This window comes from Diadema setosum, chromosome 21 (assembly GCF_964275005.1).
Source record: "Diadema setosum chromosome 21, eeDiaSeto1, whole genome shotgun sequence".
NCBI classification, from domain to species: Eukaryota; Metazoa; Echinodermata; class Echinoidea; order Diadematoida; family Diadematidae; genus Diadema; species Diadema setosum.
The window spans coordinates 12260768-12277908 of record NC_092705.1 but is presented as its reverse complement, the minus strand read 5'-3'; the positions used below and the strand labels follow the sequence as shown (position 1 = coordinate 12277908).

The 17141-nt window shown below is 39.7% G+C and overlaps 1 protein-coding gene across 1 annotated transcript in view; it reads right to left on the bottom strand.

Moving 5' to 3' along the window:
* Positions 1-572: 572 nt before the first annotated feature.
* Positions 573-17141, bottom strand: part of LOC140244225 (peripheral plasma membrane protein CASK-like) — a 133735-nt gene continuing 117166 nt past the window's right edge. Inside the window, exons 13-21 of the mRNA XM_072323860.1 lie at positions 11639-11836; positions 9365-9598; positions 8475-8674; positions 7359-7474; positions 5904-5984; positions 4752-4832; positions 3715-3917; positions 2572-2652; positions 573-991 (exon numbers count right to left, since the gene is read on the bottom strand). Of these exons, the coding sequence (XP_072179961.1) occupies positions 815-991; positions 2572-2652; positions 3715-3917; positions 4752-4832; positions 5904-5984; positions 7359-7474; positions 8475-8674; positions 9365-9598; positions 11639-11836 (1371 nt within the window). The 3' untranslated portion in view covers positions 573-814. The remainder of the gene's footprint in view (positions 992-2571; positions 2653-3714; positions 3918-4751; positions 4833-5903; positions 5985-7358; positions 7475-8474; positions 8675-9364; positions 9599-11638; positions 11837-17141) is intronic.

Here is a 17141-nt window from a genome sequence, read left to right as displayed (position 1 = left end):
GACTTGGCATTTTTTTTTTTTTTCACTCTCTCGCTCTCTCTAATCGTGGCATCCTATCGCCAGCATTGCGAGGATCAAGTCACATGCAAAAAATTTTCGCCAGAAAGTCAATGAAGTGTCTTCGGATCCTCCTACTCCTGGCGTGGTACTCTCGGTTCCTTCGACCACGTTTCCACACTGCATAGATGTGAAAGTTCCCAAACCTGTGTCGTCTTCCAAATGATAAAAAGCAATATATGCAGAAGGGCAGCAGGTACACATGTACACTGGACGCAAATTCTTTTCCTCTTTTTTTTTTTCTTTTCTTTCAAATTCACATTTTCTACTCTAACAGATTGCTTGATAAACATTTTCAGGCTATTCAAAGTGCTCTGCGGCATATACGGAGGTGATTATTCTCAGATCGTATCGTCGACAACAAAATTTTCAATGAATCACTTCTTGTGTACGATGGATTTTTGCAACTTCTGACTTTAAAGTTTTTCAAAAAAAAGAAAAGAAAAGATGAAGCAGCTTCATAAACATGTACAAGAAGGCCATCATTGAGCTGAATCAGGAGTAGAAAGGTAACAATGCTTCGTCGATTGCTTCACAGAATGGACACTTTGGCGACGTGACAAGGACGACGGTATGGGTAAAGGAGTCTGTGCAGTGGAATCCAGTGGTTGATAGAAGTGTTACAACCGGTACAATGCCGGCCAGTTCGAGCCTGGTGGGCTGAGGGAGAACCCTCGGCTTGGCACTGGGGAGTGTGGGATGAAGCGAGATGAGAGGAGGGAATGGATGGAGGAGCACGGGCGGGGCGGGGCCGGGCCTAGTAGACCCAGCTGACCGGCACCCACTGCGGGGTGGTGCAGATCTCCTCCATGGCGTTCTCCAGCGTGCGTATTGTGTCGTCGATGTCGTTGTTGACGATGGTGAGGTCGAAGAAGTGGCCGTAGGCCTGCCGCAGCAGCTCCGACTCCTTGGCCAGCCGCTCTAGGCTGCTATCCTGCGGATTTGAAATGGGGCGAGGCAAAAAGGGACGGGGGGAAAGGGGGTGGAGGAGGGTGAGAAAGTAAGAGTGAGTGAGTGAAAAGGAGAGAGGGGGGGGGGGGGGGGGGAGAGAGAAAACTATGTGTCAAGAAAATGTGTTTCTGTTCTGTGGTACTCCCAAACACTTAATCTTAAGAAAATGACTCTCCCAAGGGATCACAACCATTTAATTCTTCCTCTTCCTGTGTGGGGCACAAAAATTCATCCAGAGGTACATGTGTACTACCAAAAAATTGCTGCTTAAACTGTGGGAATTCAAATGCCAGCACCAGTAGTTTCTTTAACCCTAAAGGGGCCGGGCTTTTTTGGCTATGCTCAGACCGGGGGGGGGGGGGGGGGGGGGAAACAGTGCTCCCCCCCCCCCCCCCCCCCCCCCGAGATCTCGGCCATCGGTGGTGCGATCGCGATGAAATTTTGCATGCGTGAGACCCGCGTCATAATCTACAAGATTGTGTTATAAGATTTTTTGAAACAATCAATTTCTAATTTTAATTAATTAATTATGCAAATTAAGCTCAAGGTGATATTTTAGCTTAATTAAAAGCATTGAGAGTCTAATTTTTGATCTGTAAATCTGTTTTAGCATATTCAACAATTGTACATCACAAAAACTTCCAAAACTCCTTTCAATTCTTATGTATTTTATTGTTTTCAGAATTTCTTATGTATTTCTTTGTTTTTCAACTTTTGTTTTTTCTTTGTTTTTTCATTGGAAATTGTCACTGACCACTTTTCTACCATAATTAGCACAAAATTAATCAATGAAAGTGATTAATTGTAAAAATAATCAGGTTTTTATGCCTTTCATGACAGAGCACTGTTTTCCATAGGAAATGTACACAAAATCACAAAATTGTGCCCGTTTTGGAGCGACATTCCGTTACAAAAATGGGCGTGGCTTCGCAAAAGTATGCGCGGACGTTGCAAATTTGGTCTCAAAAGTTGCCCGAGACTTGAACGAAGAAAGTCAAGAAGCCTCGCGATGAGGCCTTCTCGCGTTACAGAATTATAGCGCGAAACGTCAAGGGGGGGGCGGATTCCGCCCCCCCCCCCCCGGCCCTTTTAGGGTTAATCCTAAGGAAAAAAACAACCCAAATCAACATATTTTCACTTTTCTTGAATAATAAAAAAGCACTGGACTTGCATCTTTCAGAAGGCGGGCAGGGGGGGGGGGGATAATATTACCCTTAACATACAATGTACATATACGTTAGTAACAGGTCGAGGGAATGTGTACTTTTTTTTCAAAATATGAAAGTTTGTGGACTTCTCTTTATATTTTCCTTATATCGTTCTACACATGTGACATCATGAACTGCAATATTTTTTTCATCCAGCAGTGAATGCACAGAAGCTTAAAAATTCGTAACTTTTGAAAAGATTGTCCAATTTTCCTCAAACTTTCACTGATGCATTCTACTGATATTGCTGTGTTCACCCAGTCCATATCTATATTGCGGTGAACTTGCCCTTGACATAGTAGTTTGAGGTTGCAAAGGAGGCTAATAGAATGGGGAGCGGGGTACTTACATGTACGTCATTCATTCCCGTCAGAGTTGGAGCAGCGATGAAGACAACGAATGGAGCAAACTCTGCACACCTCAACACCTTCAGGGCCTGTGGCAACATCCAACAGATATCACACACAGAAACATAGAAATAAAGACATAAAGATAGATAGATAGAAAGATAGAAAGAAAGAAAGAAAGAAAAAAAGAAAGAAAGAAAGAAAGAAATTAATTCAGTGCTCTGAAATGAGTATACACATTCATAATTAGAAAGGTTGTTAGTTATAATGACCCCCCCCCCCAAAAAAAGAAAAAAAAAAAGATCCTTACGATTTCTCAGAATAAGTTTTTAGGTCAAGACCCATCCACAATTCAGAGGAATGACTTAACACATTTCCACATAAGCCTCACCCATGCAATACATTTCTTCATCGTTCCTTGCTTGGTTGTTAACATGCAGTGAAAGTACAAAAGGATAAAACCAAAGACACAGATCATGAAACGAGTGTGACTCCATATGATATTAAGATAACGCCACGCTTCAGTCTGGCCATCTATCTATCTATCTACCTATCTACCTACATATGTATACAATGTATATCTATCTGTCTATCTATCTATCTGTCTGTCTGTCTGTCTGACTGCCTATCTGTCTGTTTGTCTGTCTATCTATCTATCTATCTGTCTATCTATCTGTTTCATATCACATAGAAATTTTATGCACCTTATCTTTGTCTTTACCTGCTTACATGCTCTCCTCACTTCATACTAGCTGAGGGAACAACGGATTGAAGTACTTTTGGCCATCGAAACAAAACTTTGATAAACATGTAGCCTTAGGGAATGGATAGCCAGGCTGTCTGATGAGCAAAGCCTGATGGAAACTTTTCCCAATCTTCTCATGCCAACTCTTTGAGAAGAGTCTGCTGGCACAAAAGATACAGAGCGTCTCGCTACATGTATCATGTATGCGATAGAATCGGGGGGGGGGGGGGGGGGATTTCTTACCGCTGTCGAAGTGACTAACAACCCACCGTCTGATTTCCCCAGAGTACTTCCCAAAATATTCCAGCACCTGAGTCATGATCCCTACCTTCATGTATTTGAATGTGTGTTATAAACTGTCATGATCTAGCAAAAACATACAGGACAAAATCCCTTAGTCCCGTACCTGTGGTTCCACGTCAAGGATGGCAATAAGACTCCTGTTGTGGATCTCCCTGATGGTGTCCAGCTTGGTGCCGTACATGGCGTCTTCATGGGTGCCGTATTCCAGATACTTGTTGTTGGCGATGTCGTTCATCATCTCCTCGTGCGAGACAAAGAAGTAGTTCTTGCCGTTCTCCTCGTCTGATTTACATCGCCTCGTTGTGTCTGGAGATAATCAATGGGACACATGAATTTATTCAAACAAATAGACATATACAGTGCATTCCGTTATAACAAACAAGTTTATAATGAAATCTTATTCACAATGAAGGAAAAACTCAGGTTCCAAAATAATCATCAATATACCTTTATATATTTTATCTGTTTGGCTATAACAAAATTTTGATATAACGAAAGAAAACTGCTGATACTACAAACTTTGTTATAACAGGAGTCATCTGTGCAATACTTGCAGGGGGTGGGGAATCCCAGGATTTCATATCAAACAGCTAGTTTACATCATCTGCGCAAAAAAGCCTCAAGAGATGCTTTCAGTTAAGCTTCCAAATATGACTACTAGCGATTATGCTCTTTTCTTGCACATTTGGAAGTACATAACATCTGCATCAAAACGTGATAATGATGCAACTGAAATTATCTTCCACATATCAATGAGCATTAAAAAAAAAAAGAAAAATAGCTATTCTTGGAGTATAACAGTGTTCTTCTTTCATTTCTTTTTTCTTCAACAGCTGAACATTCAAAAAATGCCTCTTAAAACACATCAGATATGAAAATGATCATACCATTACCAACTATAAACACGTATTACAATTGCTAGTGTTTATGAAGTTGTAAATATTATTCATTCATTTCATTTTCTATTTTTCGTAAATTAACTCTACAATGCCACGGGTACAAAGTTTGTATTATACTTGTAATTTTAATTGTTTGAATTAATTCAAATGAAAACGGTAACAACTACTTATTGCAAAACAGGACAAATCCTTGATCTCCTGAAAAAAAAAAAAAGTACTATGAATGTAAATGGTCACTCACGTGGGATTGGATATGCATATTTATTGGGGTGACTTGTGATTAGCGTGTTCTTTATATGCCTCCGGCCCACGCCATGAGCACCTGTGTGGTAGAAAGAAAACAAAATGACAGAACCTGATGACACGACACTCATTGCATGGGTTTCTTTGTTGAGGCCATAGCATTATGTGTCTGTGGTTGTTGGTTGTTGTTGGTTGTTGGTTGTTGTTGTTGTTGTTGTTGTTGTTGTTATTGTTATTGTTGTTGTTGTTGAATAGTTGTGGAAGGAAAAGGAAATAACGAAGGGAACAAAAGGAATGAAATTGCTTTCTTCATCTCCATCTTCCCATCAGGCCTGCTGAGTGACGATTGCATCTCAACAAATTTCACACAGGGACACCAAAAGACGATTAACAAACGATTCATTTCACTCTCAGCATTCACATCTCCTGTCCCGCATCAGAAGAAGACATATGCAAACGTTTACATCCCACTGTATTAGACCTCTGCACAATAGTTCTGTAATGGCGTACTTTGCTTAAAATAAATGTGTATATCATCTCACAAAATGAGACAAGTGTGACTAATCTATCAACTCACTAAGAGCTCAAAGAAAGCTTATAACTGTCATATGAAGAATATCCAGTGATTTTACTTTTCAAAAAGAAAACACACACACACATACACACACACACACACACACACAATTAACACGTACAAAGCATCATGTTAAAGGGATCATATAGTTTTGGTTGAGACCTAATTTCAGGTTTCTAACATTTTTTTGTGAGATAATGAGAAACCTCTTATGAAATATGAAAGAGCATGTAATTCTTAGAGGAATTCAACTTTTATTTGATGAAAATTGGTTTTGAAATGGCTGAGATATCCAAAAAAGAGCGATTCTAATAAAGTGTGGGACCCGCACTTTATTACGATAGCTTTGTTTTACTTTGTTTTTTGGTGCTTCAGTCATTCCAAACCCGATTTTCATCAAATAAACTTTGAATTCCTCTTAAAATGGTATGCTCTGTACTATATCATAAGTGTTTTCTTGGTACCTCGCAATAAGTTAAAAGCCCAATTCTCATCTCCACCAATACTGTACCATCCCTTTAAAGGTCAATAAAAGATACTATGATGAATGACTGGACCGGTCAGCCCAAAACTTACCTAAAAGAACCAACGTTTTCCTCATGAAGGCAGGCAGTCTGACCACCTCTTCGTATGTGACAAGATCCAGCTGGTCAAACACTGTTAGAAGATGGAAGAGTACAATATTTGGAAGACCTTTAATGCACTTATTCTCACTCATGATAATAAACAACTGTACTCTCTGACACCTAATGATATCTAAAACAGAAAGCGTCACTTAAAAATAGAGGTCATTCACCCTTTATGTGCCCACATACTTAGCTGTAACTTGCCATGATTTTTCATCAGTATTAAAGCCACTGTTTACAAAAACATGTTTGAGTTATCACATTTGATGCATATGTGTAGGGCAGTTGTATCACAAACATCCTGCTGTATAAAAAATTTGCAATAAAGCCCGTAAATATAAGGACATATCCCTCACTGTCGATGGTTTACTCTAGAAATAATTTTGATAAAGCTATCATTCAAATTTTGCATATTTAACAATACTTAACATTGATTATACTGATAAACATTTTTACATTGTTTTTTTTTTCTTTTTCCCTAACTCACATTTAGAATTATTTTGAAGCACTAAAGCTTGTTTTTTGTTTTTTGTTTTCTATCTGCACATGATAAATAGTGACTACTGGTATAAGCTAATTCTTCCAAACTTGACCTCATTCTAAGTTAGCCAACCCACTTGGTTGTAACAACGTGTGTTAGTCCAACAGGAAGGCCATGGTGACGCGAAAGGGATTACGGGGATTCGGTTAATCTCTATTCGTCGGCAATTAGTTTAGAGACATCCACGCCTATTGGCAAAGAGAGCGCTCCAGCGGATGAGCCAATTGGCGAACAAAGGACTGCGACGTTATTTCATCGGGTTGCTTGTATTTACGACACAGCACCGTACCTCATCTGTACCTTTAACTCTATGTGTGTAAAGGTGTAAACCCCACGTGTGCCACATTTTTCTGAGACCGAAACGCACAAGCTCGTTTGGAAAACATTCTGCTTTTCAAAGTCATGTAATTTTTCATCGAATCTTTAGTACCGGACATGCAATTAGCAAAATTGGAGAAAAATTTCCAGATGTTGCTGTGATGTAAATTTTAAGACAAAGCTATGATTATTTGTCTTGCAAATGGCCAGCAACCATGTTATTGTCCTGGTCTGGGGAGGCAGGACTTTTGCCGACACAACTGTGATAGAATTAGAATTCACTCCAAAATCTCCTGTAGAACACTGCTATTCAATCACAAGGCAATGCAAGCTGCAATGCACATGTGTGAGGTATGGAATTGTGAGCAAAGCGTTCATTGTACTGCGGCATTTGGCAATTTATCAGCCGATTTAGGCAGGTTTGTGCGTTTGAGCAAATATGTGAACTTGGCACACACTGACGACCGAGTTGAGTGTGCAAACGTGGCACATAAAGAGTAAATACATGAGACGGCATATGTCACTGCTATCTATTGGTTTGCTCACCTGCGTTATGTTTTGCCAGATACTTGTCTCTGTATTGCTTCTTTCTCCTCCCGAACCAAGTACACGAGGCCTGCTGCTCTTTCTTGGCTCGCTCGATGGCTAGACAGGCCACTCTCCTACAAAGTGAACAATAAAATAGAGAGAGCTGTAAGTTAGATAGCATGATAAAATAGAGGAAAACATACTGGAGCAATGATGCGAATGGGAGCAAAATAAAATTAGTAGCACATGGAAAATGTATGTGCTAAATTAGAAGTATGTGTAAACGAAATATGTACATCACAAGGATGATCTGAAAATCATATGTAATAACACTTTAACAAGCACACAAGGTTGCCAAGACAACATTTATAGCAGAATCTTCTGGTTTTCTGCAAGAGAAAGTTAACACTATGCACTATTCTTTCCATCTATGAATCTGTTAGTTCTGCTGAGCTTGTTAGTGCTTCATAGACTAAAAATTCAGTTGTACCTTCCATTCAACATGAGAACATAAAAGAGAGGACCTTTGAGAAACTTTCACTAATTTTTGTCCTCCTTTACAGTTTTCATGCATGAAAACATTGTAAAGAAATACCATGTGAGGAAAAAAGTCAGCTTGTAAAAAAAAGTAAATAGCAGACACATCTTGGAAATAACTTATTAGCAAAGACATGGCTTTTAGCTAAAATATTTTGTTTATTTCCTTGTTATTGACACAATCAGAAAAATGATAATCGACAAGATTACGTGTTACCCTCAAAGTTGGCCTTGTTTCTCTTTAAAAAATATTCTCATCAATGAAATTATGGAAAAAACAAAACAAAAACAAGAGCAGAGCAGCAATTTCTGACAGTGGAACTCCTTGCCCCAAGGTGCCATCAGCTCACCCTTCAGTCAACATCTTTCGGGAGAAAATAAAAGATGTTGACTTTGGTGGCTAGTCATTTATCCAAGCATGAGACTTTTTAATTTTGCACACAGACCATAAATATTATCAGTCAGACTGTCTGTATTAATGACAGCCTTTTAGCAATTGTTCGAGTATACTCCAAGGAGGTTCTGCACAGTACTGGAAGAAGAAACATGTGAGGAGAGGACAAGGTGGTACGTTGTGGGGATGTATTCAAAACTGACCATTCCTGGAGCTCCGGTGAGGGGATGAGGCCGGCGGTGCCGTTGAGGGGTTCCCCTTCCTTGCGGGCCTGCCACCAATTGTGGTCGTCTTTGCTGATGATCTGCAGGGTGTCGCCACAGTGGAAGCTCAGCCCGGCCTGCTGGCAGGGGATGAGATCGTCCTGACCCGGGTCGTAGTCAAACTGGGCCCTGACGTAGATCTGCGCAATACATGAAAGAGATACACAAATTAAGAAACATATATATCTGTTTTTTTTTCTGGACGTTGTATGTGCATGGTCACAGTCAAACAGCACCTAACCATAGATCAGGATAGAGAAAGACAGAAAATGTAGAGAGATATGCAAAAAAAGACCAACGGCTCTCGTGTGTCCTGAATATCGCTGTTCACTTTCCATGCATTCTTGCAGACTATTACCCAGGAAGAACATGGGAGTTGGGGAGTAGGGCTGCATGGTATCCATTCGTACAAATATACATTCTATTACTCAACAACCAAGTTTGGCGAAAAAAAAACAACAACAAAAAACTGACCATGTGTTTCCAAGAAGAAGATGAAAATTTCATAATGGAGCATTAATTTGGTCTGGCACCCCAAAAACAGCCTTGAACAAACTTGAAACTTGAAAATTTATATTTTCTATAGAATCCAAATTTTTATACCTTGATTTAATCATGCTTCCATGGTGACAAGGTGCAAAAACACCTGAACACCATCACAAAGAGTCAACGTATTACTAAAAATCATACGTACATTTGAAATAGTATTAGAATACTCTTGTGGAAATCATTTCAGTATTACAAAGGCTGCAATTGTCTATCTTTAATAACTTGCTGAATGGTGGGACATCCCGCATTGGTTGAGTCCTGTTATTTCCCGTCTGTCTTACCTCACATGGTTGTGGTGCGCTGCGGTAGCTAGGGACAATCTTAAAGGTGATGCTCCCCTTCAGTTCCCTCAGCATCTTCTGCAGCTGGTCGACGGTCTGGTTAGCCACTGACACGTTGTTGATCTCGCGAATCTCGTCCCCGACATGGAGCGTGGCCTGGCGGTGTATCATTCCCCCGTGCATGATGCGCGCGACGATGCAGCGTCTTTCTTCGTTCATTTTCAGCGTGATGCCCTAGCAGGGGAATAAGATCGTCCATCAGTTATACTGTCTCCAGAATTATTTTATAGGCCCTGAGGCCAGGTTTTCAGGTAGTATCAAAAAAAAAAAAAAAAAAATCTAAGTCCTGATTTCATGATCATATTCAAGAACATAATTATAATATGACAAGTGCACTAAAGGGTTTGACAAAGGGATCTTGCTCTATGACACACTGTTAATCCTTAATACTTGAATCTGTGCAGAAAATTATCAAGCTTCCTTGTTGCCAGTCCAAACAATTAAGAACACGAGATTTTCTGATCCAGCAGGTTAGACTACAGATACCATGCTAGTTTCTCTTTTTATTCAATGAACAGGGAAAATCTACTCAGGCCTTTCTTGTGGACACCTATCACACAACCTTATTTCAAATGTTTAATGAGTATTTTGGAAGTGTGCTACACATTTTTTACAGTTTGACATCCGGGGCATTACTAGTATCATGATGACAACTTTTCAGACCACCATTAATTTGATAATCACTGGAAATAATATAAGAATTGCCCCTTTATCTGCTATTAACCTGTTGAGGACAAGTCCCAAGTATTATGTACTCGGGCAGTTGTCTATGGGAAATGTGTGTTGTAGCAAAATCAGTCCGCCCTCAATGGATTACAAGGTCATGAAGGTCACTTTTTCTATACAAGAACCTGCAATAGGTGCAGTAGACTTCCTTTAGCCCCAAACAAATCTGGGTCACATGAAGGGCTATGGGTAATGCTCCTGTTCCGTGACCAAATTGGGATGAAAACAGCACCTTGCATATAAGATACATGGGTGCTTGACAAAGACCATCATGTCAAACCCTGTGGTGCCCTATGATGGACATCATTAACTTAAGTTGCAACTAACCCTTTAGGAGCCCTTCAAACAATCATCTCACTTACGTCCAAAGGTGATGACTGTATGAGATGACGACCCAAATTTATTGTGTTTCATCCCTTATCAGCCCTGATCCAAGGCTAGCGTGGGTTTATCACATGTACCTGCCACGTAATTCTGTGATCTCTATCTACCGGCACATGGATGATTCCTGCCAAATCTGATAAAATGAACTCTGAAGATAATGATGAAATGGTTACGGCATCATCCTGATCTGCCAAGAGTTTGTCTCAACTGACAGAGTACGACACAAAGACCCACTGCAGTGTAATACTTCCAAGATATTTCCATTATCAAACAATGGGCCATTCTTGCCACTGCCATGAATAACTTTATATTCTTCAACTCAAGAGGGATTCTAGAAACTATGAGACATGGCTGCACTTCTTCTGGAATGGAAAAAAAATCTTTGGAAAGTTCCCATTCTGGAATGGGAACTTTGAAAGTCCACAGTTTGGGGCCTTGTGGGTCCCCACTTTAGGCCCCACAGGTTTGTTTTGCTTTTGTTTTTTTCAAACCATGGAAACAACTTTGCATTCCCTCCTCAGCCACAAGAAGTAACAAAAATAATCAGTTTTATTGCTGGACCCCTTCTAAATGTGGTACTTCTTCCCTCCTCTGTGGACTAATGGGTTACCATTGCCACCATCATGAAAAACTCTTGACCCCTACAGAGCATGAAGATATGACTCAGCTGTATTACTTCTGAATCAGGTGAAGATCTCTGGCATTTACAGTTTTGGACCCTTCTTTCTTTTTTGACATATATGCCACCTGTACCACATCCTTTAATATATACTTACACTTTTGTATGCACCTTATATTCTTAACTCATAGCAATGATTCTTGCCATTACTCAATGGTTAAAATCTGACCACGAGTTTGAAGAAGCTGAACTTGCAGGTAGTTTATAACATCACATACACATCATCATGACAAGACAATGGACAAAGTGCCACTGCAGGCAGCTCACTTATAGGCCCTTGGTTCAGGTTTGGTGAAAAAAGGAGGCATGAAAAGTGAGGCCAAATACAAGGGAGATATAAGAAGGGCCTCTTTACGGCACAAGTCTGTGGTAGAAATGCCTTTTGGCCTCTACGCAGCCAACACAACACAGAGCTACAGACTCACAAGGGGCTCGTCGGAATGCTTCTGGAACTGCACCAGCCTGACGCGCGTCACCTGGTCCGTCTGGTCCATGTTCCCGTTGGGCGGCTGCAGGGGTTCCGAGTCCCCGTTGAGGTAGGGCATAACAGGGGGAGGGGTCACCCTGATAGCGTGGTCGCTGTACACCTCGTGGGCGACCACGTCATGGGCCTGCAGCAGAGCCTGAGGAGAGGAGTAAAGTGGACATATCAGAAAGGTGGATGAAAAAGGGACAGGATAGAAGATATAAAAGCAGAATACCACCAACAAGGGTTAAGACAGAAGAGATGGAACATATCAGAGAGACAAAGATATCACATGGAACAAGAAAAGTATCAGGACATGATGAGCAGAATGATAGGGTGATGGAAACAAATTGGGCATACAGAATAATGACAATCGATTGATATAAAGAAAAAAAAAAGAGGGAAGAATACACAATACACAGGATAGATAAGATGAAAGCAAAAGAGAAGTGATTGCAGCAATAGCTAATCAGTTTCAGGGTTTGTGGTTACCATGGTAATATCATCATCAAAAGTTACTCCTGGAGTAAGTCTGGGGGGGGGGGGGGGGATGCTTATATTAGATGTTTTAAGAAATTAAAACACTCTGCACCCAGCATGTGGAATTTTGTCAAATTTGAGACGGGAAGCATGAGGACTAAATATAGGTAGACTAAAAAGGATATCACTGTTCTATCATTAATCTTAAAAGGCCGTAAAAGGCGACGGTCTCACGTTCACCCTGCTGCCTGCATTTTATTTGGGTTTGTGGCCCGTACTGATGCTGTTATTGACCTTTTTCCTTGTTCTGCACCCAAAGTAGATGGATGTCTTGTAAGGAAATGCAGACTCACAGGTTCAGGAAGTGGTAAAAAACCCCAATTTGGCTTTAGATCAGATCTTGAGACCGGAGCAGACACTCTACCTGATATCACGGTCAAAGGGTGAACACCACCCTTCTTACTCTTGATTAAAGTGGCTCATGCCCTTACTTTAGACTTGCCCTGTTACACAAATTGCGTGTGTGTACACACTATGAAATATGAAAAATGGACAACCCTATTTGTACGGACAGGTGGTGGATTGGATATGCATATAAAATGCTGACTTTCCTAGTAATGTTTTGCTTTGTTATGTTTTGTTTTCTGTTTTGTTCAGTTTGTTTGTTTGTTTTTAGTTGAGATACTGAATGTACTGTGCCTTTACAGCGAACAGTATAAATAAACATAACACTAATTTGGAGATACAATAAACTTACGAGAAATACAGCTCTCTGGCCGCCTCTATCCTACAAGCGTAATGTATACACGTATGTGATTGCCCAGCTCAAACCCACAAGAAGTAGGCCGAAGTGACTTTCCACTTTTTTTTTTTCACAGCTTGAAAGAGTAAGCTCTAAGCTTTAGAATGATGAACTTGTTGATATTGGACTATCCCAACCCATTCAAAGAGTGATTGAAATAAGGAAGAGTTTGGGGGTGTAGCTTCATAGAAAAGGGAGAAAAAGTGCACAAAAATGAAAGATTAGGGTCACTCAGGCATGCTGCGCAGGAGTATCAATGAAAATATGTTCTGTTTCACAGTGAAAGCAGCACCTGTCCAGAAAAAAAAAAAATGGTTTGAAAAACTGCTAATATCTCAATTTCTGCTTTGCTTAAAGCAGGTAGGAAAATTGTAGGTATATCTAACCACATACATGTAAACGGAAGTCATCGTCTGTTAGACATCATGGGTTACAATACATTTGTACTTTGCGGGTAATGCCCATATTCTAAACTTGAATATTCTGTGGTGGTGACTTTCATAGCATTACCAACAAGCCTGTGCACACAACCTAGCTTTAGTCTTCATGTGCCTCATGAGCTCACTTCATTTCAAAATGTGTATGCCATGATTATGTTACTTACGTTAAAGGGACTGTACAGTACTGGTTGAGGTGGGGATTCATGTTTTGAACATTTTTAAGTGAGATAATGAGAAACCTCTTATGAAATATGAAAGAGCATGTAATTTTAAGAAGGATTCAACATTTATTTGATGAAAATTGGTTTTCAAATGGCTGAGATATCAAAAAAAGTGATAATAATAAAAGGCGACATGCCACACCTTTTATTAAAGATCTCTTTGTTTCGCCTTGTTTTTGGATATCTCAGCCATTTCAAAACCGATTTTCATCAAATAAACTTTTGATACCCCTTAGAATTGCATGCTCTTTGGCATCTCATAGAGTGGTTTCTGAATATCTCGCAAAACGTTAAAAGCTAAATCCTCACCTCGACCAGAACTGTACACACCCTTTAATGTTATGTTGATTCATTATGCAAATCATTTGACACTTGCACTATAACACTGTTTTACAAAAACGAAACTCATTTCATTGATTGTGCTAAAAATATGTATACCCATACAATTGTTCTTGTATCATTTGCCACTTGCTTTAATACAAAACATGTTGTCCTAAAGCAGAACAGCTGGTGAATGTTCTGCTCCGGGGAGAACATTAGGAATATTGGGTCAGCTATCATGTGATCATGTTTACCCAATAGCTGACTGACATTTGGCAGACCCATAATAATAATAATGATAATATATATTGCAATTGAAGCCAGCCAGATGAACATAAAATGATAAGCCACTTTGAAAACATAAGGGTTCTACGGAAGCTGATGACAGCTTTACTGATTGATGTCTTACTCAGTAGCTGTATGAATAGCATCTATTCACATCCATTCCAGTAGCACAAAACTTAATGGCAGAAACAGGTATCCCTCTCATAAGTGTTATGACCCATTCATCTTTAGCCCCTCCCTGTATCAATTACACACGTAGCAATATGACTCATTTTTAATTAGTTCAAATTTTAACCCACAGTTGTGTGAACCAATCAACTTGTTTAGAGCCCCACGATAGCCCAACTCGTAAAAGAACAAAAAGAATCTACAGCTGCATCTGTTAACCTACCTAATATGTACGTACCTACCAACTCATCTACTGTATACGCCGAATATTTCGCAAGGTTTTTATTTTCGCAAATTTCGCAAGTCAGGTGCTATTCACGAAATTAAAGACGTGCGAAAGTATTGACTCTGATCCCGATGTGGGTGTGACGTACGCGTGTACATTTCAGCACAGGACTCCACGATCGCGAATTTAACCACTCACGAAATCGTTGGGAATTCCCGATTCGCAAAAATTTAGACTCTATCTTTCCATAAATGTATAACATTATTTATCTCTATATGAAGGGAAACAACAATTCTTGAATGTGGCATTGTTTGTTTCCTTCTCTTCAGTAAAAAGTAAACGTCTGCACTTTCTAACTTGATATAAATAGTATGTTTTGAAAATATGGACAGGAGGACAAGCATATAATATCTCAATCTCATTGAATAAAACAGGAAAAAAAATGGTAAATTGAGCAAAGAATAAACTTAATCTAGCAAACCTTAGTCAATGAATTGATGAAAAAAAAAATACAACAAAAGATCCTGTGGTCAGGCAGGTCAAGATGGTCATCATATGATAACAATTTAGCAACCCCACTGATATGAGCAGTGCCTTCTAGCTTCCTGTCTATTTGATCTTGTCAACAGCATTGTCGGTGTACTTTCAGATATTGTGTAACTTGCTACCATGGATGGACAAGATACAATATTGATTACACATCACTTCATGACAATATTGACCTCTGGGATCTTCCATGAAAGCTGAGAGATATACAACGTTTAAGTGTGGGGTATATAGCTCCTTACACATTAGCACACAACCATTCTCCAAAATGAATAGCTGATCCTAGAAAGTTCATAGTTAATGGGATGGGAATTCACAGGTTTCTAATATTTTTTACAGATCATTTTTAGAGATAATGAAAAATCTCTTGTGAAATAATGAAAGAACATTAAATTCCAAGAGGAGTTCAAAGTTTATTTGATGAAAATTGTTTTTGAAATGGCTGAGATATCTAAAACGAAGTGATTCATAAAAGGTGGGACCCACCATTTGGGATTGAGCTACGTAAGAAGGGCCAAAGTTCCTGAAAACACAAACAACTCTTCATTATTCTGTTTTTTCTTCAATCATTTAATAATGCTGTGAGCATTTTCAAAAGGCCTGGACAGAATAATGTAATTTTTCTGTCATAAACTTTTAATAAAGATATTAGTTAAGGTTCTTTGGATTTTGGAATTGTTTTCTTCTGGAGTAATACATCATAATGTATCATGCACACAGACTTGACTTAATTTGAACAAAGATGTCAGCCTGATACCTATCTAGCCCGTTGATCATGCACAACAGAAGACTTTTGCTTGTGACTGCGTCACACAGGCTGATAAGAGTACAGCATGTTCAGCTACAACGGCACCCCCTTACATTCTGTAGGTAATGACACATTGCAGGTCTCAAGCTGTTATAATTTCACCCAGCTGCGCATCGCAGTCATTTGGACTGATATGAAGTAAAAGATTTCTCTCCATGTTGCAGAAATCCTAAATGGATGATCTGTTGGTCGTGCGAATGTGAGTTAGGTCACAGTTTACATCGCTCTACTTTAAGCACTGCTTCAATCACTGTTATTCTTTCACTAGCCAGTTATCGAGAGGATATTTTTACATGAAAACATGATGTCGTACATGTACCGAGATTGTAGTCAAGGTAGCACAACATAATTCAATGCCTACAGCAACCATTGTTATCGGCAGAGGCACAACATTACAGTTAACTAGACAGCATTTCCATTGTACAAAAAAAAACAACAACAACCCAATATCTGCAGCAACTCAGAATAGTGTTTTTAAACATAAACCTAACATACAATAATATGAAAATGACATTTGGTACAATGCTTCACTGTCCAAACAATCAGATTTGTAATCATTATTATAAATAAAAGAGAAACATGACTATACAAAGTTACATGACAGTTTAGGAATAGAGTATGGATGTACACGTTATACAGGTATCTGTCTAACATCAAGCAAGAATGGTTATCAACGCTGCATTTACACCATGTTCCCGCCGGCCACGGCAACCCCGTTTGCCCAAAACATAGTGCGCCGCAGGTAGATGGGATATTCTTCTGTTTTTCCCCTTCCGTATTCTAGTCTTATTTGTTTCAGTTCTCACAGCATCTGGTCAGGCTAGACTACACAATATTTTCCGTCGCATCCTACGGTGGACCGCCTCAAAATTTTGTTACAGCCTGTTACGGGCTGTCACGCTTTGTTGCGTTCACCCTGGTTTATTACAGTCAATAAGGTTTCTCATTAGAAACAAGACTGCCGTGGCAATTTTTTGGACAGTTTTAAAATTTGACACAGCATCCGTGGCACTCGTGACCTGACACTTTTGCCCATCCCGTCCCGTTGAGTTGTCTCATGTCCATCCCGTTTTGTCCACGGTGGCCTGAAACGTGACTGCTGTGGCCGCCGGGAACATGGTGTAAACGCAGCATTAGCAGAGGCTTGGGAACTGTTTGATGAGCT